Source organism: Myotis brandtii, unplaced genomic scaffold, assembly GCF_000412655.1.
Source record: "Myotis brandtii unplaced genomic scaffold, ASM41265v1 scaffold244, whole genome shotgun sequence".
NCBI classification, from domain to species: domain Eukaryota; kingdom Metazoa; phylum Chordata; class Mammalia; order Chiroptera; family Vespertilionidae; genus Myotis; species Myotis brandtii.
In genome coordinates, this window is record NW_005359225.1 from 2,668,807 (window position 1) to 2,695,459 (window position 26,653).

At 42.9% G+C, this 26,653-nt stretch overlaps 1 protein-coding gene across 1 annotated transcript in view; it reads left to right on the forward strand.

Annotated features, from left to right (window-relative positions):
- Window positions 1-26,653, forward strand: part of XRRA1 (X-ray radiation resistance associated 1) — a 58,025-nt gene that overhangs the window by 13,695 nt on the left and 17,677 nt on the right. The window contains exons 6-13 of the mRNA XM_014540419.1: window positions 507-578; window positions 1,553-1,625; window positions 4,394-4,491; window positions 11,771-11,904; window positions 18,030-18,158; window positions 19,070-19,287; window positions 21,793-21,833; window positions 23,205-23,330. Of these exons, the coding sequence (XP_014395905.1) occupies window positions 507-578; window positions 1,553-1,625; window positions 4,394-4,491; window positions 11,771-11,904; window positions 18,030-18,158; window positions 19,070-19,287; window positions 21,793-21,833; window positions 23,205-23,330 (891 nt within the window). The remainder of the gene's footprint in view (window positions 1-506; window positions 579-1,552; window positions 1,626-4,393; window positions 4,492-11,770; window positions 11,905-18,029; window positions 18,159-19,069; window positions 19,288-21,792; window positions 21,834-23,204; window positions 23,331-26,653) is intronic.

Genomic DNA, 26,653 nt, shown 5'->3' on the forward strand with positions numbered 1-26,653 from the left:
ACTAGCTCTTAGTCTTATTTTTCTCATTTTAAAGGGGTATAATAATAGTTAAGATTAGAAGAAAGTTTGTTGATATATTTAGCATAATGCATGGCCCAACATAGTGATTAATAAATATTCAGTGAATGAATGGATGGATGGATGGATGGATGAATGAATGAACAAATGAATAAATTATGACAAATGTATCATATTGGTAAAGCCCCAGAAATATAGATTTTTTTAGAACCAGGTAGAGAAAACAAAGCCAAAAAGACAGAGAAGGAACAGAGAGGAAGGAATCCTCCTAAGAACCCCATAAAGTCAATGTTACTATCCCCATCTTACAGATGGGGAACTGAGAGGTGGAAAAGCTGAGATGGCAGCTTCGTTCTGAACAACTTCAAAGCCCATGCTCTTCCCACTGTGCCAGGCTGCCTTCCTCAGCAGGAAGTCATTTGTTGCCCTGGCCAATTAGATAAACTTTGTTGGGACCTTAAGAGTTGACTCTCTGCACTGTGTTCCAGCTGAAGCACCACTGTGTGATGAGCCCGTCAGAACTGTGCACCGTTAACGTGAGCGGCCTGAAGTTCTCTAAGGTGAGGCCAGCCAGCAGGGATGTAATTGGGGTGAGCCACTCCTGAGGTGGCCCCTGGCTATTTGTCCATTGGACCTCCTGAGTCCCTGGAGCATGGGGATCTGGTCACAAGGGAAGGGGAGGGTCAGGCAAGGACTCTGGGTGGAAACAACATTAAGACACAATCTTCTGTTCTAAGTTTGGTCTTATCATGTCCCATGTGAGGTGAATGAAAGGAAATAGCCTTGTAGAAGTGTGTTTGAATTGGCCATAGAATTCTGTTGGGACATGGTTCATTGTGTGACAGCGTTCCCATCAAAAGAGCTTACAGGAGAAGTTTCTGTCAGGTTTCAGTGCCAGAAGTGGTAATGTTTCCCTCAAGATGCTGTTGTTTTTTTTTAACTTATAGATACTGTGACTCACGTAATGAATCCTGTTTCTTTCTTTGCATTGGCTAATAGGTATCTCAGAGCCAAATGTGTGGCCTACCATTAGCCAATGTATATACAGGATATTATGGCATGCATTTTTGTTTGTAGATCTTCCATGGCATACAAAGAGAGATTGCTTATATAATACTATACAGCAATTGAAGTGAATGAACTAGAACTACATGTAGCAACACAAGTAAATCTCAAAAACATAGTATTGAGCAAGAAAGGCAGGTTGCAGAATATCTACAGTAAGATTGCATTCAATATAGTTTTAAAAACATGTAAATAATACTATATATAGTTTATGGATACATATGTAATTTGTAATACAAGTATGGGGATGGTAGAGATGGGCTCAGACACATTTGTGGGGGGGGGGAGAAGAATGTGATTAGGAGGGATATGAAGGGAGGGGCAACTCTGAAATGTTTTTCTTTAAAGAAATTTGAAGCAAAGACAGCAAAATATTCAGATTTATTAAAGCTGGATAGTGGTTACATGGGTCTTCAGAGTATCATTCACTGTACTTTTCTGAACATTCTTTTGAAATGCCTTTCTGCAGGCTAAGGAAAAGGACTTCAAGAATTTCAATTCCGTGATTTATATCAATGCCTCAGAAAACTTGCTACCTCTAGGTGAGCTTTTTCTGCCTGAAAACTGTCTTCTGCCTCTTGGCCGGCACAGCCAGTCACTCAAGTTAGAACTTGCCTGTCAGTCCATCTGTGACTGGCCACTCATCTATTTTTTGTAGTACAGTAAGCTGGGTGCTGGAGAACGCACAGATCTGGATTGTAACCCAGAGTAGGCACTACTACTGAGAACATTTTTCTGTGAGCTGTTGCTTCTCTATGTGTAAATGGAGATAATTTGCTTCCTTTTTCCTCTCCGAGACAAGATGCCTGGTAGGCTCAGATGAGATGGGTCTATAAAGATGTTTTTGAGCCAGTAAGAGCTCCTATTGGAACATAAAGCCTTCTTATTTATTTAGCAAATCCACAGCGACCCCTGCTGGATGTCAGGACTGTGTGAATGCTTGGCTTTTAGAAATGAATGCAGCCAAGTTCTATTTTGCTGAGTCTTAGTTTAGTGGTAGAGATGGGCTCAGACACAGTTATCGCAGAATACAGTAAATGCAGTGATAGAGGGAATCACAAAAGGCTATGCGAGAATATAAGCAAGACATCAAAGGCCAGAGTGTCTGGAGATACTTCTGAGAAGAGGAGCACCTAACCGAGAGATAAAAAAATGAATAGAAGAGACTCAGGAATTAGAAGGTAAGGCTGACCGAGCAGACGTGGACGGCAATACCTGATCAGGGTCCCTGAGGAAGCTTTGTATGTCTGCAAGGGATGCAGGTAGTAGAGAAGAGAAACTAGAAAGCTTGGTAGGGCGGAGATTATCAAGGGCCCCTGAGTGGCTTGGACTTAATCCTGCAGGCAGGGAGAGCCTTGGTCAGCTTTTAAATAGAGAGGCTCAGTGGTGGTTCTGAGGAGGGTGGATTATAAGAGAAGAAGAAGGTGGAGATCGGGAAACCGGGGAGGTGGTTTTATTTTTCCAAGGGAGGGGAGGTGAGACCTGAATCAGGGCCATGGCATTAAGGATAATAGGGGTTAAGATAAAAAGATTCAGGAGGAGGCAGAGATAACAGGACTTGGTAACTAGTGGGCATCTGGAGAGAGGGAGGATCAAGAGGATTCACTGAGACAGAGAGCACTAGAGGAGAGGCAGGTTCGGGAAGAAATAGGATGAGTTCCGTCTGAATGCGTTGTTTGAGGAGTGTTTTTAAAGAAGCATGTGATGAAGTCCCTGCCCTTGAGGAAACAGTGTAGTCTGTCAGGAACATGGGCTTGAATACAAAGGCCAACAGGCATATGAAAAGATGCTCAACCTCACTAATAATTAAAACAGCATCAAAATACTATTTTCTACTTATCAAATGCTGGCAAAAAAATGAGGACTGACGGCAGTTGGACCACATTAGTAGGGAAATGGATACTGTACTCTCGAATTCAACAGGCAGAAGTGTAATAAATTGGTGCAACATCTTCGGAAGGCAATTTGACAGTTTCTCTTAAAACAGTCATTGCCTTTCATCTAGTTGCTCCACTTCCAGGAATTTATTCTACAGAAACACACTTGTACAGGATGTTCGTTGGAAATATCCTGAAATATCTACTTTTTAAAATTTAGGCTTTACTGAACATTCTGACTTACAAAACCACCATAGGCCACATTTGACACCGGGTTCACTTAGAAGGATCTAAGTAATTCCACACAGCCACACACATCACCAGTTCCTCCTCAGCGAAGGCCTCATAGCATTTCGTGTAGCAGTCCATGTAACCATCTGTGAGTCATCTGTGGCCACCAGGTCAGGTCCAAGACAATGAAACTCTCATTGGGTGGATGTAGGAGCCATTCTGGCTTAAAAACGTCATTTCCCACTGGAACAAATAGCCACTGTAATACTCCGTGGACATAGCTCCTAGAGTTTCTGCAAAGGACATGTCCAATTATAGGAGTCACCACACACAGGGAAGCCCAAAGTTTGGTGTCGCCACCAGGTATTTATTGTCCATTTATAGTTTCTCTTAGTCCAGATGTGATTTTTATCACCGCGATATTGCTCAGTAACATGGTTATCATACCATTTGTTCCAGGTTACAGGGGCACAGACTAGAAAGTTAACCCAAGGTCCAGTTGTCATGCAGAAGGGGAAGTGTTTTTACCTTTTATCCAGGTAGCCTAAAAGCTGTCAATAGGGGAATGGTTAAATAAACTAGGGCATGTCTATATTGTAGAACATAATTTAGACATTATGCAGATCTATAGTTTTGACATGGAGTAGTCCTTAAGTCATATTGTTAAGGGGGAAAACAGCAAGTCATAGTACAGTGTGAATGGTATAATTCCATTTCTGTAAAAAAGAAGTGTGTGTGTGTGTGTGTGTGTGTGTGTTTCAGGAGACACATGAGAAAAAGTCTGGAATATATACATGAAACTTTCAATAGTTATCTCAGTATTGAGATTAAAGGAAACTATTATTTTCTGTGTTTTTTACTTTTTTGGTGGACATGTTTTACTTGTATGATCAGAAATTATTATTTTTATTTTATATTTTATTATAATGTTTAAAATGGGCTTTGGAGTTAGGCAGTCTTAGAGTCAACTTTTGGCCCTTCACTTACCAGAAATTCTATTTTAGCAAATCACTTAGCCTAGCTGAGCCTCTCATTCTTCAGCTAGTTTTCAGGATTGTTAGAGACTTAGAGGTCATGCATCTAAAGCACCTTACCCAGCGCCTGGCCCAACCCCTGGGGAACCCAGTAAACGACCACTGTTAATATCGTTATCTTAAGTCCTTCACCAGCTGAAGATTCTCTTTCTCCTCCACCCCTTATAGAGGCATTTCAGACGTTTCCAGCCTTAAGGGAACTGGAGCTTGCGTTTAACGGAGTCAAAAAAATCCACGTGAAACATGGAGACTTTAAGTTCTTGGAAGTAAGTTGGAGGTAGGGAGTTTTTGGTGCCCACCTGTCTTCCTGTAAGGAATGGGTGTAGCGGTCTCTCTTGCCTGCTTACAACTGTTGGGAAGGGGCTTTCTGGGCCTTGAAAGCCAGACCCCTGCTTCAGGGCAGTCCTCTGGGGAGGGTAGTGGGGTTGATGGTAGTGATGGGGGTAATGGGATTGGTGGTGGTGGTGGTGGCAGCAGTAGCAAATAGATGAGAATATATTATTCCTATGGCCATGGTGCAGGGCCCTGGAAAATAATTGCCAAAGATCAGATCCAAAGGGGTCTGCAGAAAAGTGAGTTTAAACAGAGTATTAAAGGAAGGAGAGCTTGAGGGGGGTCCTGGGTCCAGTGGGGGTTAAGTGCTAGGTACAGCAGATTGGACCAGCTGAACTAGAGGCATGTGGACGATACCACAGACCACCCTGGTGTGAGTGAGCCAGATTGGTTCCATCGGGCTTGGACAAGGCTGGCTATAGGCCTAGTCCACATGAAGTAAAATAGGACTTCTATCAGATCTATAGCAGGCTCTTTACACTTGAACATCCACAGCTGTTCTCTAAACTCCAGATTCAAAAATACAGAAAAATTAGCTTGCATTCTTGGCTCTCTCCTAAATTAAATTTCCTGTAGTCATGCATTTTCTATGCGTGTTCTTGTACTTCAAGTTGATCATCTCTTCAACTTCATGAAAACTTTAGTGCCACTTTTCACAAAGAAACAGAGCTTTTGTCACTGCCTGAGACTCAGTGTATACTTGGAGAGCTGGAGCGAGGTGTGGGGCTGGGCATCTGGCCAGGCTCCCTTGCTGAATAATGAACTCTTCCCCACACACTGGCCTTGTAGCAGAAGTGTTTCCGATTCACACCTCAGCAAAATGTCTGTATGTCATGAACCTTGGGGTTGACCCCAAATACTTGGTAACTTAAATTATTTAATCTGCAAACATCAGTGGTCAGCCTTTCTTCACAAAAGCCCCCACTTAATCTGGGGAAGGGGTGGGGTGGCAGCAAGAAAAGACCTTCCACAGAGTGAATTTTTTAGGAAGTTGATGTCCTTTATATGTCAAAGTTTTGACTGTTTGGGATGGCAGTCCTCCTAAAATGGATTATATACAGTTATATCCTTGCATTTTTAAAGCATGCCATACTGAATGTACTGGTACCTCCTCTCTGCGTTTTCAAGTTATACTAAGGATAACAGGGATTTCTATGATTGAGAACAGGAGTGGTCCTCAGACTTGTCCTAAAAGTCCAATAAAACAGAGAGAGTAAGTTTACAACAACTGATGCAATTGTGTGTGCTATGTGAAAAACATCTTACACTAGATTTTAGTATAGATAGTGGGAAACAGGTTCCAGGTGCTCTAGAGCTACAGGGAACCATTACCCCGACCTACAGGCCCGTGAGCTTCTTATGAACTTCCATTTATTCATTGACATGTTTTACTTGTATGATCAGAAATTATTATTTTTATTTTATATTTTATTATAATGTTTAAAATGGGCTTTGGAGTTAGGCAGTCTTAGAGTCAACTTTTGGCCCTTCACTTACCAGAAATTCTATTTTAGCAAATCACTTAACCTAGCTGAACCTCTCATTCTTCAGCTAGTTTTCAGGATTGTTAGAGACTTAGAGGTCATGCATGTAAAGCACCGTACCCAGCGCTTGGCCCAACCCCTGGGGAACCCAGTAAACGACCACTGTTAATATCGTTATCTTAAGTCCTTCACCAGCTGAAGATTCTCTTTCTCCTCCACCCCTTATAGAGGCATTTCAGACGTTTCCAGCCTTAAGGGAACTGGAGCTTGCGTTTAACGGAGTCAAAAAAATCCACGTGAAACATGGAGACTTTAAGTTCTTGGAAGTAAGTTGGAGGTAGGGAGTTTTTGGTGCCCACCTGTCTTCCTGTAAGGAATGGGTGTAGCGGTCTCTCTTGCCTGCTTACAACTGTTGGGAAGGGGCTTTCTGGGCCTTGAAAGCCAGACCCCTGCTTCAGGGCAGTCCTCTGGGGAGGGTAGTGGGGTTGATGGTAGTGATGGGGGTAATGGGATTGGTGGTGGTGGTGGTGGCAGCAGTAGCAAATAGATGAGAATATATTATTCCTATGGCCATGGTGCAGGGCCCTGGAAAATAATTGCCAAAGATCAGATCCAAAGGGGTCTGCAGAAAAGTGAGTTTAAACAGAGTATTAAAGGAAGGAGAGCTTGAGGGGGGTCCTGGATCCAGTGGGGGTTAAGTGCTAGGTACAGCAGATTGGACCAGCTGAACTAGAGGCATGTGGACGATACCACAGACCACCCTGGTGTGAGTGAGCCAGATTGGTTCCATCGGGCTTGGACAAGGCTGGCTATAGGCCTAGTCCACATGAAGTAAAATAGAACTTCTATCAGATCTATAGCAGGCTCTTTACACTTGAACATCCACAGCTGTTCTCTAAACTCCAGATTCAAAAATACAGAAAAATTAGCTTGCATTCTTGGCTCTCTCCTAAATTAAATTTCCTGTAGTCATGCATTTTCTATGCGTGTTCTTGTACTTCAAGTTGATCATCTCTTCAACTTCATGAAAACTTTAGTGCCACTTTTCACAAAGAAACAGAGCTTTTGTCACTGCCTGAGACTCAGTGTATACTTGGAGAGCTGGAGCGAGGTGTGGGGCTGGGCATCTGGCCAGGCTCCCTTGCTGAATAATGAACTCTTCCCCACACACTGGCCTTGTAGCAGAAGTGTTTCCGATTCACACCTCAGCAAAATGTCTGTATGTCATGAACCTTGGGGTTGACCCCAAATACTTGGTAACTTAAATTATTTAATCTGCAAACATCAGTGGTCAGCCTTTCTTCACAAAAGCCCCCACTTAATCTGGGGAAGGGGTGGGGTGGCAGCAAGAAAAGACCTTCCACAGAGTGAATATTTTAGGAAGTTGATGTCCTTTATATGTCAAAGTTTTGACTGTTTGGGATGGCAGTCCTCCTAAAATGGATTATATACAGTTATATCCTTGCATTCTTAAAGCATGCCATACTGAATGTACTGGTACCTCCTCTCTGTGTTTTCAAGTTATATTGAGGATAACAGGGATTTCTATGATTGAGAACAGGAGTGGTCCTCAGACTTGTCCTAAAAGTCCAATAAAACAGAGAGAGTAAGTTTACAACAACTGATGCAATTGTGTGTGCTATGTGAAAAACATCTTACACTAGATTTTAGTATAGATAGTGGGAAACAGGTTCCAGGTGCTCTAGAGCTACAGGGAACCATTACCCCGACCTACAGGCCCGTGAGCTTCTTATGAACTTCCATTTATTCATTATTTTACTTTTAAAAAGGTAGTTACTGAGCTCCTTCAAGTCATGCATGGTGCCAGGCATCTTCGTTTTCTTACACCTACTATTTTAAACCCCTATTTCAAGTGCCAATGGGCCATGGGGAGGGGACATGACTATGGGCTCTGACCCCACAGCCGACTAGCTTGGCTCTACGGGTTGATCATGACTGACTTCTTGGAGGCTCTACTTTATAGTTTGACTAGAGGTCCGATGCACAAAAATTTGTGCAAGAGTAAGCCTTTCTTCCCCCATCTGCCGACACTGGCTGCCCTCCGACGCTTGGGACCTGGGCTTTCCTCCTTTGGCCGCCGGCAGGCACCTGGGACCCTGGCTGGCTTCCTCCAGGCCCCGGCTTCTTCAGGAAGGACGTCTGGAAAGACGTCTGGAAGACATCTGGTCTAATTAGCATATTACCCTTTTATTATTATAGATAGCTTCTGATGGATTGTGTTTATCCAGCAGACCCAGCCTTACCCAAGGGAATTTATTTACATAATAGAGTAGACCAAAGTCATGATGCAGAGTATAAATGAAAAGACCAAATCTCTTGGCCAGTCATTCAGTTTCATCTCGGAAAGACGTCTGGAAGACATCTGGTCTAATTATCATATTACCCTTTTATTATTATAGATAGCTTCTGATGGATTGTGTTTATCCAGCAGACCCAACCTTACCCAAGGGAATTTATTTACATAATAGAGTAGACCAAAGTCATGATGCAGAGTATAAATGAAAAGACCAAATCTCTTGGCCAGTCATTCAGTTTCATCTCTCTTGGAATTGCAAGGGCTCTCTAAGAAAAAGAATAAACCTGTCAAATGTCCTGAGTTTACAGCTCACAGTAATGAATATTTTGATGTGTGATAAAACGTGATATGACTCAGAAGATATAGTAGCCAAGTTAGGAATCTTGTTTGCCAGAAAGGCTGCCACCCAGAGTAAAATTCTTCAGGTCAATTTAGAAAAACTTAATTTTGTCATAATTTGATTCTCTGCAACCGGATCTGAAAAAGGGTCAGCTGGAGCCCTGCCCTGAGAGTCAGGAGAACTTGTTTCTAGTCTTGGTCCTGCCACTACTTTGGCATACCTCCTTGGCCAAATAATCTGGGACTTATGTTTCCTCCTCTGTAAATTCTGGGCCAGCTGTGAAATTCTGACCTGCGATTCTAAGACTATTCATGTCTTCGAGCCACCCTTAATTCTGTGGAAAGCAAATTCGGACCCAACATTAAATGGCTAAAGCAGCTAGGACAAGGGTCAGCAAACTTTTTCTGTAAGAAGCCAGACAGTAAATATTTTAGGCTTTGTGGTCCATATGGTCATACTTAGTCAACTCTGCTGTTGTAGAAGGAAGAAACCATAGACAACACAAAAACAAATGAGGGCTGTGTTCCACTACAACTTTATGAGGCTGAAATTTGAATTTCACATAATTTTCACACAATGTTGTTATTCCTTTGATTTTTTTCCAACCATTTAAAAATATAGTGACAGGAGAAGATTTGACTTTGGGTGATGGGCACATGGTGCAATATATAATATACAGTGTTACAATATCTTGTAACATAGAAACCCACGCCTGAAACCTATATGATCATGTTGACCAATGTCACCCCAATAAATTTAATTGAAAAATATAAAATAAAAATATAAAAATCATTCTTACCTCACAGGTCAAGCAAAAACAGTCAGCAGGTTGGATTTGGCTCACAGGCCTTAGTGTGCCAACTCCTGAGCTGGAACCTGGTGAAACAGCTCAGGATGGTTGGAATGGAGAGTGAGAAATGGTAGAGTGTGGATAGATGAGCCTGGAGAGGTAACAGGAGAGAAACTGTGGAGAACCTTGGAAGTCTTGCTAAGGAGTTTGAACCTTCTCCTCTGGATACCAGGGATCCACTGAGGGGTTTGGGACAGGAGTAATCGGATCAGAACTGCATTGTAGAAAAACACTATGGCTACTGTATGAAAAATGGTTCGGAGGGAATAAGTTTGAGATTTGTTAAGGAGGTAGAATCCATGGTCTGTTGACTACCCACTTATGGATATGAGGGAAGAATTTTCCCCACCTTTACCTGTGCTTATCCGAGCTAGCTTTCCAGGTCTTCCTCCTCGAAGGCTTGCTTCTCTGCCAAGTGGGATCGCCCCTTTGTGTGAATTCTCACAACTTGGAATTTGCTGCTGAAGGCATAAGCTTGGCTCTCATTAGGTGCTTGGCACCTGTTATGGCCTGCCTAGTCTTATCAGGCTCTCTCTTAATAACACGGACTCTTATTATAGCCAGACAGTTTATAGCTATCGGAACAAGCAAGGCTGTCTCCTGCCTCCTGGCTCCTATACGTGCCACTTGCTGCACTGCATGTTTTTATTTTTTTTTTTGCTTTTAACAATTTGGTGAATAACGACTAGTCTCTGAGGACAGCTTAGGTGTCACTTGCTCTGTGAAGCTTATCTGGACTCCTGGTAGAGCTGACCATTCCTTCCTTTATTGCTTCAGACATCTATCCCAGCAGCATTGCTACTTGATACACATATATGTATCTAGCTGCCTGACTAGGTGGTGAACTTGCAGAGGGCAGGAACTGGTCCAAAGTAAACCGTCAGTATAGGGGCCTTGAATGAAGGGACGGTGATGATGATGTTGACAGTCAACGTCAACTAAGCATTTCCTGTGTACTAGACTCCATGGAAAAGGCTTTACCTATTTAATTCCTCATAAGAGCCCATTAGTATTTCCACTTCGTAGGGAAGGAAACTCACGTTAGGTAATTTGCCCAAGATCACACAGTTCGCCAGGATTTAAACCCAGGTCTACCGAGTCCATCAATTAGTTACTAAATGGAGTCAGACCAAACCCAGTCCTCCTCTGGCAGTGAGCTGTAGTCAGTTGTACGTGTCTGACTGACTATGTGATCCTTAAGCCACCAACCAGAGACCTTGCTCCTGCACCAACTGGATAAGATGCTGAAACTGGCCCCATTCAACAAGCTCCAATGGGTGTGTGAAGGTGGAGCAGAAGGGAAGGGAGGAAGCAGACTCATACATAAGAGCTAAAGTGAATGTTTAGAGAGGCTCAGAAAAGAGAAAACAAAGACTGAACTGACATCATTTATACCAACTGCCTTTGTCTTGTTGAGAGAAACTCAGTTTCCTGACTGGCCTCCTGACCCTAGTCAAGTATCTCATTAATCTGGTCAGTTACAAGGTGGTTGATGATGGGGCGACAAGTGGGGTCATTATCCTTATAAGCCAACTGGATAAGCCAGTTCATTCCAGCTGACTTTTTATGTGCACCTACTTAGTGCCAGGTCCTGAGCTAGGTTACAAGGATACAGAGATACTGTGGCATGACCCCTGACCTCAGAGAGTTTATGGTCTAGTCCACTACTGTGTGCCAGGACTCTGCTAGGCACATCCATGTACCAACATCCATATTCCTCAGACATATATCCAGCTATGGCAGATACTCAGCCTACTGTGAGAAAGACCCCCAGAGCAGTCTAGATAAAGCACTCAAAGTCAGAGGAGAGCGAGAAAGATTCCATCCAGCCAGAGAGTTAGGAAAGGTTTTATAGGAGGCAGCTCTGACCTGGTCTTTGGGGCTTAGATTGAGATACATGGAGAAAGGGTGTTCCTGGTTGAGTGATAAAGCTAAAGCGAAGACCTTAGGTAAAGTGAGGCAAGGAATGGTAGGGGGTCACTTTGGCCAGCACCAAAGGATAAATAAAGGTTTGCAGTGGGAGCTTAGGCTGACAAATAGGTTGGGAACTGACTCTGATAGACCTTAAATATTAATCCAGAGACTCAGGGTTGTTTTAGCCCGTGGGTGATACCCCTCCCCCAGAAGTTAAAAAAAAAGTAGCTAGCTGCCACCTCATGTATGAAAATTAATTGTCCTGCATAGAACTTAGGTTCCCCCTTCTTTTGTCTTTGCACTGTAGTTCCTGGACCTTTCCTTCAACAGCCTGAATCCGGAGGCCATCTGTGATCTCGGGATTCTGCCCCGCCTCCGTGTCCTGCTCCTCACAGGCAATGGGCTCACCTCCCTGCCAATGAATTTGGGTGTCACAGAGCAGTAAGTTCTACAGCAGAGACTCCATCTATGTGTTTCTTCGTGAACCGTCATCTGGGTACAAGTAACCCCGGAAATAGTCCAAGGCAGTTCAGAAGCCTTATAAAGACAGGCTCCCAGTAAAGGCAACCATGGGAGCAGGACCCCAAAGGATAGGGAGGCCTCGATGGGCGTCCCCACTCCTCCGTGTTATTAGGAGAGACACAGGTGTCTGGCAAGTTGCTCTACTTGCTTCTGATTGGTCACTGGTAAATTGTGGATATTGCTCTTGCCAGACTATTCTTCATGAACCCTCTAAATAAGCTTTGCATATTCCCATCCCGCACATTTGCTGAGGCCATGCCTTTTGGCCAGAATGTACTGGTTCTTCCTCTCTTAATAATAATAATAATAATATAATACATATGTAGTACTTAACACATAGTAACTCATTTAATCCTCACACCTATGAGTAGGTGTCCTATTATCATCCCCATTTTATAGACAAGGAAATTGAAGCATAGCTAGGATAAATAACTCAGCTAGAGTTACAAAGCCAGTAAGTGGCAGAGCCAGGTCCATCTGACTCCAGAGACCACACTTAAGACCATTGTATCCTCTTCTTACGTAGATTTTGTATATAGTCCAAGGGTTAGCTCAGACCCTCCTCCTTTCCCTATCAGAAGCCTTCCCTTCTTAACCGTTTTTAAGTGTACACTTCCATGGCATTAAGTACATCCAAATTGTTGTGCAACCATCACCACCATCCCTCTACAGAACTCCTTTCATCTTCCAAAAATTGCAATAACTGACTACTGAATCGGACACTTCTAAGAAGAATGCCAGATAACTCCCTGGATTCCAATCATATTCCTTTTTTCCCTCAAGGTAGACCAACAATCATATCTACTTTTGATAATTAGTACCAACCACCCAGCCAATATAATAAGCCCCTCTTTTCCTGCCGATTGGTTCAATGGAACAGAGAAGCCAAGTGGCCAGTAGCAAACTCAATCTCTGGTTAAGTGGAACTACGCTTGTGTCCCCTGTGAAAGTATTCCTCCTTAGGAAACTAAGACCTCTAACTCAGAAGAGCTCAGAGTTGCAGGATGAGAAGCAAAGATGCTGCATATGGAGTGTTAGGTACACTGCTAAGAGGAGCAGCTCTCATTTCATTCATTAATTCCTAGATCCTCTATTCTGGTTGTGAGGCTTTCTCAGCCTCTCTGCCACTTCTGGAGTCAGCACACCCTAGTGGAAAAGTGGCCCTGAATATTGCATGAACCCCTTTGCATCTCTTCTTCCAAATATTAACCTCCCCAATTTTGGGTGGTTAATTCCAAGAAGCCTTAAAGAAGATTGTTTTTTTTGACACATATATGTATTTGGGTCTTTATTTTCTAATTTATACTTATTATTTAGTTTGCAATATGGTGAACTTTTCCATTTATTTTGACCAAGTTCCTAGGGGCACTCAAATATGGAGCCATTTTAAAGGATATTAAACTAGCTGGATATTTTCTGAATCACTCTGATGATACAAATTTGGGCTACAGTTTTGTGAGAGTACCAGTCTGCCCTCTGCATTGCCCTTTCCTGTTCACTCCAAGGCAGTCTTCCCCTGGCCATGGGATGAGAGGAAGGGAGGTAGTTCTGGTGCCCTCTCTCCCAAGGGTATATCCCTTTAGGATCGCAGATTCATATAGGGGGTCTGCAAGTACAGGCCCCTCCTTCTGTTTCAACAAGACCAGCAAATGTCCTCAAGGCAAAAGTGGCTTCTTGTGCTCAGTTCCTGTCTCTGGATTTTTAGATTTTGGCATAATATTTCCTTACATGTTTTTAAATGATAGGTCTTTATTTGTTTTTATATTTTATTCATTATTCTAATTTCAGTGAAAAGTCTTGTTACGCAAAGTAAAGCAAGTCTTCACTACTCTACACTTCTATTTCCTTACATATAAGCTCAGGAGAATAAATGCACCCCTACTTACATCAGAGTAACAATTGAAATAATTGTGCTTTAAAGCCTGTGAGGCTCCGGACAAATATTATTGTCATTTTCTTCCCACTCATCTGTCCACTCCCAGTATGCTCTGTGGATCAACCTCTTAAATGTTGGTGATCCCCAGTTGTCCTCTCTTAACCTGCTATTTTTCTTAATCTTTATGCTCTTTCTTAATGTTCTCATCTTGTTCAGTCTGTTATTTCTCTGCCTCACTTCTAGCTTCTGAGCTGTAATCCCATAGATCCTGTTTATCATACCAAACTCATAGACATGCCATGCCAAGTGGGGCTCAGTGGTGGGCACTGCTCTCCATGCTAGAAACCTGGACATATGCCTGAATTCTTCCCTCCCTCACACATCTATCCAGTCATCAGATGCTTTGAATTGTACTTCCTAACTTTTTTTCAAACCTGCCGTTTCTGTTTGGTCTCAGTTTCCAGTTTCTTACCTCCTAACCCATCCTCCTTACCATCAGCCAAAGTGATGTTTCTAAAATGCACATCTGATGAGAAAAGTGACCCCAAAGGATTGAGGAACTTCTCCAGAATCACATGACAGGTCCCTGCCAGCTACCTCCAAAGTCACAGGTTTCCACACTCCTTTCTCAGAATCAAAAGGAGCTTAAGCTCATTAAAATGAAAATAGATTCACACCATACCCATCAGAAAATTGAAGATCAGAGGAGGAAAAATAAATAAATATAAATAAATAAATAAAATGTACATCTGATTCTACCACCTCCCTGCTTACAGTCCTTCAGCAGCTCCTCACTGTGCTCGGTAAACTCCATTAACATTGATTGTAAGGCTTCATGAATTGACTCTACCTACTTCTCCATCCTCTTTTCTCTTCACCTTTCCCCATTTCAGCATATACCTCATCTATTGTGAATTATTTGCATCTCCATTTCTGGATAGATCACATTATTATCTCTGGGTGCATGAAGGGAATCATATTTGACCTACTCCATCTTTTGACTGCTCTCATACTTGTTTTGACAGACAGCTGATACCTGAGCTCTCCCATTAGGCCTGTTCCCTTTCCCCACTGGACCACACGAGTCGGCTCTCTCAGGCTTGGCCAGCACAGATCAGAGGGGATTGTTACCTCCCTCTTTCTAATCACTGTGTTCCCAGCACCACCTAAGAGAGCACTAGCTTTGTAGCAGCCACATCATAAGTCCTCTTCTACTCAAGTAAACTGGTAATCCATGCCTCCCTCATCCTGTGTTTAGCCTAGTGGGTTTTCTGTATCTTATCACAGGCACTGATCTGACATTTGAACATCCCTTAGAGCTTGCTCAATTTCATGTTGTTTTCCGCAGCCCTTGGTTCAGTCAGTTGAACGATAATTTTAGCCAAAGTCTTGCAATGTAAAATAAAAGAAACCCCCTTTCACCATGCAGATAAAGGAATTGACCAGAGATGCTTGACACCACCGAGAACTGACAGCAAGCAAAGCAGCAGCAGCCCGAGAATCAGAGCTCAGGGGTCCTGATCCCCATTCCCATGCTGCGTCTAAAGGGACACAAAAAATTAAGTTAAACCTGTCAGATTTTAAATGCCATTAATTCCTTTGGCCAAGAGAAGGTATAATAAAAATAGCACCACTCTGAACAGCTGGAAACCTCAGCCTCTCCACTACTAACAGACTCCTGCCACTTCTAAGAGCTCTTCTCCCAGGATTGCCCTGGGAAGGGCTTAGTGGGGGAGCCTGAGGCTTTCTTCCGGTCATGCATCTTGTCCTCCTCACCCACCTACTGACTGTCCCCCTATTTTAAGACAAACTTTTCTATGTTATAATTAGGGTGACACCTTTAAAAGGCAAAGCACTGTAACTTGTCACAAGAGATAGGACAGAGCCAGCTTCTTCTCCATTATGGGGTCTAAGAGGAATTTCTTTGAAGGCTTATTTCTTAGCTGTTTAGTATTTCACTGGAGTAAAATAAAGGTTGGCCAATTAATTTTAAATCAACAGAGCTGCTGTGCACCCTCCTGTAATTCTCTCAGGTACCGGTAGAAATTTAAAATTCAGTGTATGAAAGTTGGTCCTTTCAGAAAGGAAAAAAGTCATCTGTGACCTTGAAATTCACGAACAAAGGTTTCTTCCCTTCGCTGTTGTCTCTGGTCTTTGGATGTCAAGCCTGTTTCCCTCCACGCTGCCAGGGCTCTTTCTGAAACCATATCTGACTGGTTCCCTTTCTAGTCAGAACTGTCATGGTTATAATCTCACAGCCATGCCTTAGGACCGCACTAAATGTAGGTCCTAGGCATTATGGGGGAGCCAGGCAGGTCTGTCAGCTTTCACATCTGTTCCTCTCTGACTTGCCTCACTTTTCTGTACAGGTGAGCTGCCTGTGTCTGTCTAGGCCCCGTGGTGGGAAACATGACTGCCCAGAGCTTCTAAATACATTACAGTTCAGCCACCAAGAGATCCTTTTCCTCCCTGTTCCTTTCCCTCTATCACTGTGGTTAAGAGCACAGCAAATTCCCTCTCCATGTTTCATGGTGTAACTTAAATGTTGCCTTCCTTGGGCCTTCCTCACAGAGTGGGTAACTCCCACCTGCTTTGCACCTCTGTTATAGCCTTTGTCCCACCACGAGCAGTGCGTCCACTTCCTCCACAAGACTGTAAGCCTCTTGAGGGAGCGAATGCATTTGTTCTTTTTCTCTTTGTATTCTCAGTGCCCAGCTCCATAAATGTTTGTAAAAGAAATTCGTGAGTGTGAACGGATGAGTGAATGACTATTGTACCCTCTCTAAATTCACCTTTGAAATATTCCTGACTCTAGTGTCCTGTTGTAGTCCTTTTGGACTTTTGAACTCACTACCCATCTTCATCAAGCTCTCTCTGGCACAGGCAACAACTACCCTTCCATCTCCCCACCCTTTACTAGTAATCCACACGGGACTTGAAGATGTGATGTGAGAGGTGAGGGCTGCAGGACAGGGCCTGGGGTTTCGAGTCAAGTTTGAGCTCTGCCACTTTCTAGCTTTGAGACTATAGGCAAGTCACTCTGAGTTTGAGTTTCCTCATCTGAAAAGGAGATAACACTTGTCTTCCATAGTGCCGTTCTGAGAGGACATAGCTAAAACACCTAACACAGCACTAGCCGATTTTGCTCAGTGGTTAGAGCGTCGGCCCTCGGACTGAAGGGTCTCAGGTTCCATTCCAGTCAAGGGTACATACTTTCACCTTCATTGCAGGTTCAATCTCAGACCCAGTCGGGGTGCAATTAACAACAAAAAAACACCCAACACAATGCCAGGAATGCAGTAAGCTCTGAAGAAATGTTACCCTACCTTCTTGCTATTTGTGGCTTATATGCATCTATATGTATTTGTGACTGAATGTCAGTGTGTGTGTTTATGAGTGTATGGAGGAGATGGAATGAGAACATGACTTAAGTCATCTGCCTTTGTGTACTTAAAAAGAGTTACCTAGACCTCATCCACCTGGGGACAAAATTGAGGTCACATTAATGGTAGTACCTAAAAGGCCACTACTTCCTGCCCCATCTGTGTGACTCAGGTCCTCAGCCTGTTAAATCCCACTTTTGGGTGTTTCTGGGAATCCTCCAAGGGTTTAAGTTTAAAAAGAGACTTCTCGGTTTTTCACTGATGTGTGCATTTTATGAAGGCACGTTAGCCTTACCGCAACCAGCCTACCTTACCCCACCTACTCAGTGGCAAGGCTGTGGTCCATGTCAAGGGCATTGTCTCCTGGTGCTCTCCTGGTGAGCATCCTTGGGGTGATACAGCATACCCGGGTGTCTGTCCCGACCCCCAAATCTGCAGTGTTCTCCCTGCAGAACACTTTCCCCAACTCAGTTATGCCTCAGTCACTCTGGTATTTTCCATGAGAACTACAAGTGCCCCTTTCCCCCAATCTTGCCACAACCGAGTCTCACAGAGCCTATCAGTGAATGGATGGAACCTTTCTCCATACAGAAGACTATGTATGAGTGAGGTTGGGGGAGGGAACGACATGTTCTGGTCCTTCTCTGAGGGACCTCTCTGGGCCACTAGAGAAGTTTCCAAGTTGGTTAGACCTCTTGATTGATTCCTTATCCTCCATTTCTTCCTGGGGATGGTGGAGTTTGTCCCCTGCCCTTGCTCATTAACCAAGATCTTTTCACTCACAGGGAGACATCTGTATCATCGCTGACAAGCAAGAGGTACATCCTGAGGTTCCCAGCACTGGAGACACTGATGCTGGATGACAACAAACTCTCCAACCCCAATTGCTTTGCCAGCCTGGCCGGGCTCAGGAGGTAAGGCCACAAGCCTCTCTCTGCAGGGCCCTCTATAACCCCAGCCTAGCTCACACCCTGAATGCCACTCTGGAAGCCAAAAGGCCTGGGTTTCAATTCCAACTCCACCACTTATCTCTGCTGTGTGGCCGTGGGTAAGTCATTTCTCCCCCTCTGAGCTTTAACACAGCCATAAAAGTAAGGCATCAGTAAAGGCACTTCTGATCATGTGACTGGATTAGAAGCCACAAAGAGAAAGGCGGGAAAGGGGAGATACTACCAGAGACAGGATCCTGACCCTGAGAGAGGAGACAGAAAAAAAGAAAAAAGAGTCAGAATCAGAAAGATAAATTTAACGCTTTTTTGGTTGAAGTAAAGAAAATGCTGGCACTTAAATGGTTAAGTTTTATTTTTTTAAAAATATATTTTATTGATTTTTTACAGAGAGGAAGGGAGAGTTAGAAACATCAATGAGAGAGAAACATCGATCAGCTGCTTCCTGCACACCCGCTACTGGGGATGTGCCCGAAACCAAGGTACATGCCCTTGACTGGAATCGAACCTGGGACCCTTCAGTCTGCAGGCCGATGCTCTATCCACTGAGCCAAACCGGTTAGGGCTAAATGGTTAAGCTTTAGATCCCTGGAAATTTTACTTTGGATTCAGCTACCATTTACTGAACACGACTTTGTTCAGTAAACCATTTATGTTACCTCATTTAATCTCCACAAGAACCTTGAAAGGTTAATAAATATTATTCCCATTTTAGAGATAGGGATATTGAGGCCCAGAGAGGCTAAGTCACTGGCTCAGGGTCACACGAGAAGAGTAAGTGTCCAAGACTGAGTCCATATTCTTCCCTAAAGTTGCTTGGTATGTGTCCCTGAGGTATAATATTGCCAAGATTCTGTATTCACTTTCCTTAATTGAAGACTGAAGAAGTTAAGCCTGGACCAAAACAAGATTTTCCGGATCCCGTACCTACAGCAGGTTCAGCTCCACAACGGGTCGGGGGAATGGGTCGGAGACAGTGGGAGTCCTCGGAGAGGGCCCCCATCCATTCTGCAGCCCAAATCCTGGATATTTGAGGCCTCAGATGAACATCCGAATTATACCATACTGCCCATGAAAAAGGATGATGACCGGACAGGTGAGTGATGCCCCTCGTTCCAGAGACTCTAGCCCAGCCGTGGGCAAACTACGGCCCGCGGGCGGATCCAGCCCGTTTGAAATGAATAAAACTAAAAAAAAAAAAGACCGTACCCTTTTATGTAATGATGTTTACTTTGAATTTATATTAGTTCACACAAACACTCCATCCATGCTTTTGTTCCGGCCCTCCGGTCCAGTTTAAGAACCCATTGTGGCCCTCGAGTCAAAAAGTTTGCCTACCCCTGCTCTAGCCCCATGGTGAGAGGAAGCTTCTGAGATTTTATTCTGGAAGTCTGGCTCCCTGGGGAGCTGCTGCACTTCAGCTATTGGGCCTGGGGAGGTGGAGGTCTCACATGAATTATTTCAGTGACTTTCTAACTAGTTCTCAGTTAAGATGCTTCTAAAATCTAATTAAAAGTTGATTTTTTTTTTAAAAAAACAAACCTGAACAAGAAACTCAGAGGTAAGGCTTGCTGGAGATGGTTAATTCTGGGGTGCACTGATGTTCTCAAAGGGCTCAGGTTCTTTCCAGCTTCTTTTCTGCCGTCCTTGGCGAGCTTGCTTGTCTCTGTAGGTTGATCCCTGGTGAGTCTCAAGATGGCCCCCAAGTGCCAACAAAGCCAGATGGCAACAAAGACGGTTTCCTTTCGTGTGTTGCTTTTCATTTTGCTGTTTAAATTATTCTTTCAAAGAGGGTTTACATGTAGTAGACTTTTCTGAGTTTCTAAATATTCAAAATCACCTTTATATTGGAATGCTAGTTTGGTTGAATAGCTTTAAAATAGTTTAATAGTTTTCCCTTAAAACTTTGATGATATCACTCCCTTGCCCTCTAGATCCGTTGTTGCCAATGATGCCAATCCGATTCTCATCTCTCTGTAGGAAATCTATGTTTGCTTTCCGGAATTTAATATATTCCTCTTATCCTTTGGGATTTTTACTAGGGTGCATCTTCATGTACAACTCTTTTTGTTTATCCTGTGAGGTACTTTAAAGGTTCTTTCAATCAGAGACATGTGGTTTTCTTCACCTTGGAGAAATTTCCTTTCTTTTCCCCTTTCCTCTTTGTCATCTCCATCTGAAATTCCATAATTTGCTTAAAGCTGGATCTACCTTCTAGTCCTCTTTCCTGTTATTCTTTATATTTCTTTGCCTTTTTGCACTGCATCCTGAGAGTCAGCTTAGTCTTTCATTTTATGAATTAGCTCTTCAATCGGGTCTGCTCATTTATGCAGCACATTTATTAAGTCTTTTGTTTGATTACCCTATTTTAAATTCACAGAATAGTTAATAGCTTCTCTTCCCTGCTTTTGTTTTAGGAATGAAGTAGCCTTTCAAATTTCTCAGAGGATACAATTATTCTATTTTAAAGTTTTCTTTTTGTTAACTAAATTCTCTTGTGGTGTTTCTTTCAGATGCTAGTTCTTCTATTTTTCATATTTAATGACTTTGTTTCATAGTGTTAATTTTCCTAAAATACAAGGAGATTCTTAATTGTCCATCTTTTTGTTGAACAATTCCCAATCAGAACCTGAGGATGCAGGTTGTGATGTCTGGGCTGCTTCCTGAGTGTGGAGAAGGGCAGGATGTGCATTCAGGCTATGCTGCTGCTCATTTTCTAGATGTGGGGGGGCTCTCTGCCTCCCCAGAGGATTGCTCCTCAGCACCCACACCTGTGACCACAGCCCTTCCTCCTGCTAATTCCTACTTTGTTCCTTGCACAAACCTTTCCCAGACTCCTTTCCAGCCCGAGTCACAGGAGAAGTTATTTATGCCATGTGGTATTCCACCCCATCATGGTTTGTGTTATTTCATGGAACCTTTTACAGTATGTCATTAACACATGAAAAGGGTCTCGTTAGCTGGAGCAAAGGTGAGTGGTGCTTGCACAGGATGTAGTCCCGGTCAGTGCTCTGATTTATTAGGTTGAACACAACTGTTTATTGGCTCATCTCTTTCTGCTGGTCCCAAAATGACATCACTCTGCAGCCTCTCACAGTGCTCCTGGTTATTCTTAGCCTTTCTCCTGAATTCACTGTCTTAACACATTCCATTTCTACTAATATAACAAATAGTATTTTTAAATCCTCTGACATAATATCCTTTATCCACATTTCTCTCTTCTAAGATACATTGGTTTGTCTTCTGATCAATACTAACTGCCCAGTAGTTCTGAGGCTAGAAAGAGCTTGTATGTTGCAAAGTCAAAAAGAAGGTCAGTTTAGTAAGTGAGGGGTGCAGGGTAACATGAGATAAGATTGGAAAAGTAGGCAGGGGCAGGTCAGGCAGGACCTCAAAGGCCTTGCCAAGGAGTTTGGATTTTATTTTAAGTGCAAAGGGCTTATTACCTGACAGATGTCACCGCCAGCTCTATTTAGCATTGGGTGAGGACCCCTCTCGGAGGAACTCTGCTGTACACAGTGGGTGGCAGGCCCAGACTCTGGCCTCTCTGGAGTCACTCCATGCTCTCACCAACCTTTGTTCTATTTCTCTTTTGTTTCAGAGGTTGTGTTCTCACCTTACCCTGGATTCTCAACCTCAGAGGTAAGCACTATTTCTTTTATATTTGCATCCTTGAGTTAGAACATTAATTTTAATAAGCAAAGGTGAGTTATTGGAGCCATTTGGAGAGACATTTATACATATCACATTTGGAGTTATGGAGAGACATTTATACATATGACATTGAAGAAACTGATTCGTTGAACAAATATTTCCCCTGTACCTATCACATGCCGGGCGCTGTGCTGGCCTGTGGAGATGCAGTGATTGGTAGACTAGACAGGCAGGTCCTGGGCCTCACACAGCGCATGGGCCGCATTCACTGTGCTCAGATGCTACTCAGTAAGTGGAGGCTGCTGCCTCCAGTGATGAAGCTGGCATTGAAGTAAAGCTGCCACCAGATGGATTTCATTTAGCTCCTAACGAGAGTCCCCCAAAGCGAGTGGTCCTTGCCAGTTACACGAACCCAGGGTCATGCCACTGGCTTAGACACTTTATTTTTGTTAGCCCAGAATACTGGTTTTCCTCTCAAGGTAAACACTTACTACCCAAGCTCACGAAGATTGATGCACCAACTAAGTGTTGATTTATTTTACAATATGAAGTACAACTACACATTAGCTAATGGAGCTTGGAAGAGAATCTTGTTCATTTGAACCCAGTCAGTAGCCCAACATCTACCTTGTAGTTTCCTCGGGTTCCATCCAACTCAGGAACCAGTGACTGAACTGAGTTAGGCACACTTAACCCAGCTATTTCAATTTTCTGTTTGATCAAACATGTTGACCCTCGGCAAGTTGGGTTGTGCTGAGAGGCCAAGACCCTGCAAGTTACCCAGATGCACACTGGGCCATGTTCAGGCCCCACAGCCTGCCTGAAGTGATTCAGGACTTAGCTGTTGTTCCATCCTGCCATGAAGAGCCTCCACTGTAGGACGTGAGCTAACCCATCAGCCAGGTGGTCAAGGTTCAGGTCACTCTTCTCCGTCTCCCCACTAGGAAAAGCCCCCTTAACAATGCAAGCAACTCCCCTTTGTCCTCTGGAGAAATTTTAGCCCAGTTATGTAGAAGGAGGGTCCAGTTCAGGATAAGGGCTGTAGGACAGTGTGGGAGGAGGGGACAAAGAACCTCTGATGTCTACACCAGTGCTGCTAGCCTTTGGCCTCAGAGAACTTGAAATGGGAACTTTGGGTGCTGGGGAATTAGCTCACATGTGAGCTCAGAGAACTTTGAACCAGAACTCTGGGCCCTTGGAGACATCTTCCTTTATGACCCCAGATATAGCTTCTGTCCAAGCTTCTCTACAATGGCTATTCTTTTCACCACACCCATAGGAAGGTCATGCTGGCCCTCATGGTTTTCAACTTCTTTATCATCAAGGCACTTTGACTTGGACTTTTTTTTTCCTTCTAAGACAAACAAGGTATGTGCACTTCCTCCCATATTTGAGATTCTTCCCGTGAAGTTACTGAAGGCCAGGAACCAGACGCTGGCCCCACCCTTCCCAGAGCTGAGGTGCCTTAGCCTGGCCTACAACAAGGTGACTTTTTGCTTCTCGACCTATTTCCTCAGGGGCACAGATGGGAGGGTGGGATGCCAGCTGCTCTGGCCTAAAGGCCAGCCCTCTAATTCCCTGCATTATAGGTCTGGGGCTCAGGAATTCTCAGGGTAGAGGAAGTGGAGGGAGTTTAGGCCAAGGCAGGAGTCCATCCATTCAGTCACAGATATTTATTTAGCAATTGTCATGTATCAGGCTCTGTTTTAGGCTTGGGTATACAGATGTGTAAAGAAAGATTGGGTCCTGCTCTTACGGGGCTTGTCACTATAGAGAAGACTAATACTGGACAAATAATTACAATATAAGCATGTTTAGTGTTATACAGAAATCGATAGTGCTATGAAGTATATGATGGGGATGAGGAAGGGTGTCTAACCTAATATTTGGGATTAGGGAAGATTCTGGAGAGAGTGGTATTTAAGTTGAGATCTGAATCAATGAATTTAATTAGGTGAAAAGTAAGGGTAGAGTATAGAGAAATGTTTTAGCCCTAAGGAACAGCAGATATAAAGTCCATGGGACAGATTTAACATGTGTTTCCTTAACATGTTTTACGTTAATATATTTTGCCAATATCCATGTCCTGTTTTAATTCCTGTAAACCCCACTAACAGAGCCCTTCTCAAGTCTGAAATACAGACAACTTTTAAGGTACTCTGCTTACATTCATTCTAAGGCAATCAGCTAAACCCCCCAAGTGTTTTCTTCCAAGGGTTTTATCATTTTAGCTTTGGCATTTAGGTCTTTGATCTATTTTGAGTTAATCTTTGTATGTGGTGTGAAATAGAGGTTTTCTCAACATCATGTATTGAAAAGCCTATTCTTTCCCCATTGAGTGATCTTCTCACCCTGTACAAAATGGACCATAGGTGTGTTATGGATTCCTCTTTCATTTTTGAAATTGGTAATTTATGTCTTATTTTATTGATCCAAGATAGTTAGAAGTTATCCCTTTTATTGAATGTTTTATTATTAAACTACCTGCTGGTTTCACTGTATTTCTCTATTATTTGTCTGTTTTCCATTTTATTAATTTCTGCTCAAAATTTTATTTTGTACTACTCAATGAATTTAATTTGCTCTTTTTTTTCTAATTTCCCAAGTAGTATAATTTTAGGCCATTGATTTAGACCATTCTTCTTCTTTTTTTTAAAAATATGTTTTTATTGATGTTTAGAGAGAGAGAGGAAGGGAAAGGGATATAGAGATAGAAACATTGATAGGAGAGAAGCATCATCGAATGGCTGCCTCCTGCACATCATCTACTGGGGATCAAGCCCACAACAGGAGCATGTGCCCTGACCAGGAATCGAACCAGTGACCTCTTGGTTCAGAGATTTATGCTTAACCATGGAGCCACACCAGCCAAACAGACTTTTCTTCTTTTTAATATAAGCATTGATTTAGTTGCATCCTACAAATTGTGATTTGTGTTTTTCTTTTCTTTTCTTTGCTTTGCTTTTATTTTAAATATATTTGTATTGATTTCAGAGAGAAAGGGAGAGGGAGAGAGAGATAGAAACATCAATGATGAGAGAGAATCATTGATCAGACCTCCTGCATGCCCCCTACTGGGAATCAAGCCCGCAATCCAGGCATGTGCCGGGATCCTTCAGTCCGCAGGCCAAACTGGCTAGGGCATGTTTTTATTTTCATTCAATTAAAATATTTTAAAGTTTTGTTGTGAGTTCTTTGACTCATGGGTTGTGTAGAAGTGAGTCAATTTCCAAATATATGGAGCTCTTTTATATGTCTTATATTTGTTTGTTTCTAATTTAATTCTTTTGTGGTCAGATAGCATAAGCTGTATGATTTTACTCTCCTGAAATCTGTTTAAGCTTGTTTTATGGTCCACCCAATATTCTATCTTCATGGACATTCCATATTAATTTAGGAAAAAATGTGTATTCTGCAGTTTTGAGGGTAGTGTTCTCTCTCTCTCTCTCTCTCTCTCTCTCTCTCTCTCTCTCTCTCTCTCCATATATATATATAAAGTTAAGGTGGTTGGTAGTGTGAGTAGAGCTTTTCTGTACCATTTTTTGTCTAGTTGTTCTATTGGTTATGGAGAGCTGTGTGTTAAAATCTCTAGTCATGATTGTGTATTTGGTTTTTATTCTCCCTCTAGTTTTGTCAGCTTTGCTGCATGTGTTTTGAAGCTCTACTATCAGGTATATATACATTTAGAATGATTATATATACCTGTATATGTTGATGCTTTCATTATTGTGACTGTCACTCTTTGGATCTAATAACATCCTTGTCTTGGTGTACATTTTGTCTGATTTTAATAGAGATACACAGCATACTCTTACTATTGGCATAGTATATCTCTTTCTATCTTTTTACTATCAACCAAACTATAGTTTTATATTTAAAGCACTTCTCTTTGAGACAGCATATAGCTGGTTTTCGCTGCGGTGCCAGAGCATTTTTCTATGTTCCCACTCTGGCCTCAGCTTGCAGCCTTCTCTGGGTTCCTACACCTGAGGGGTTTATATCCACACATTTGTTCCTTCCCCATCAATAGACTGGTTTTCCTTGTACTTAGTGCTGGCTGGTCTGGTGGTAGCAGGGGTAACGTGGCCAAAGGAAGGGTCCAACCCCAGTCTTAAGTATGCCCTGGGTCCCTATGTCTCAAGAATGGGCCTTTCTCGTAGTCCTACCCCTCTCTCAACTGTAGCAGACCTCTAATTCCTGCCTTTCCTGCAGTGGCAGCTGCTCAACTCCTCCAGGCCTACACCCTGAGGAAGGTGTTCTCCAGCCTCCCTTCCTGTGTCCAGTCTTTCACACACAAATGGGTGTGAACCCCCCTTGTGTCTGCAGCCTGTTCTCTTACTCTAGCCCACACTTGGCCTTTAGCAAGTCATTAAAAATGTTAGCTGATTTCTTTATTTTTTTTTTGCTTTGTTTTTTTATTTTTTATTTATTTATTTTCTTTATTGATTAAGGTATTACATATGTGTCCTTATCCCTCCATTGCCTCCCCCCACCCCCTACTCATGCCCTCAACCCCCTGGTGTCTGTGTCCATTGATTAGGCTTATATGCATGCATACAAGTCCTTTGGTTGATCTCTCCCTCTTACCCCCACCCTCCCTTACCTGCCCTTTGAGTTTTGAGCACCTGATCGATGCTTCTCTGTCTCTGGATCTGTTTTTGTTCATCAGTTTATGTTGTTCATTATATTCCACAAATGAGTGAGATCATGTGATATTTATCTTTCTCTGACTGGCTTATTTCGCTTAGCATTCCACTATCCAGCTCCATCCATGATGTTGCAAATGGTAAGAATTCCTTCTTTTTTAC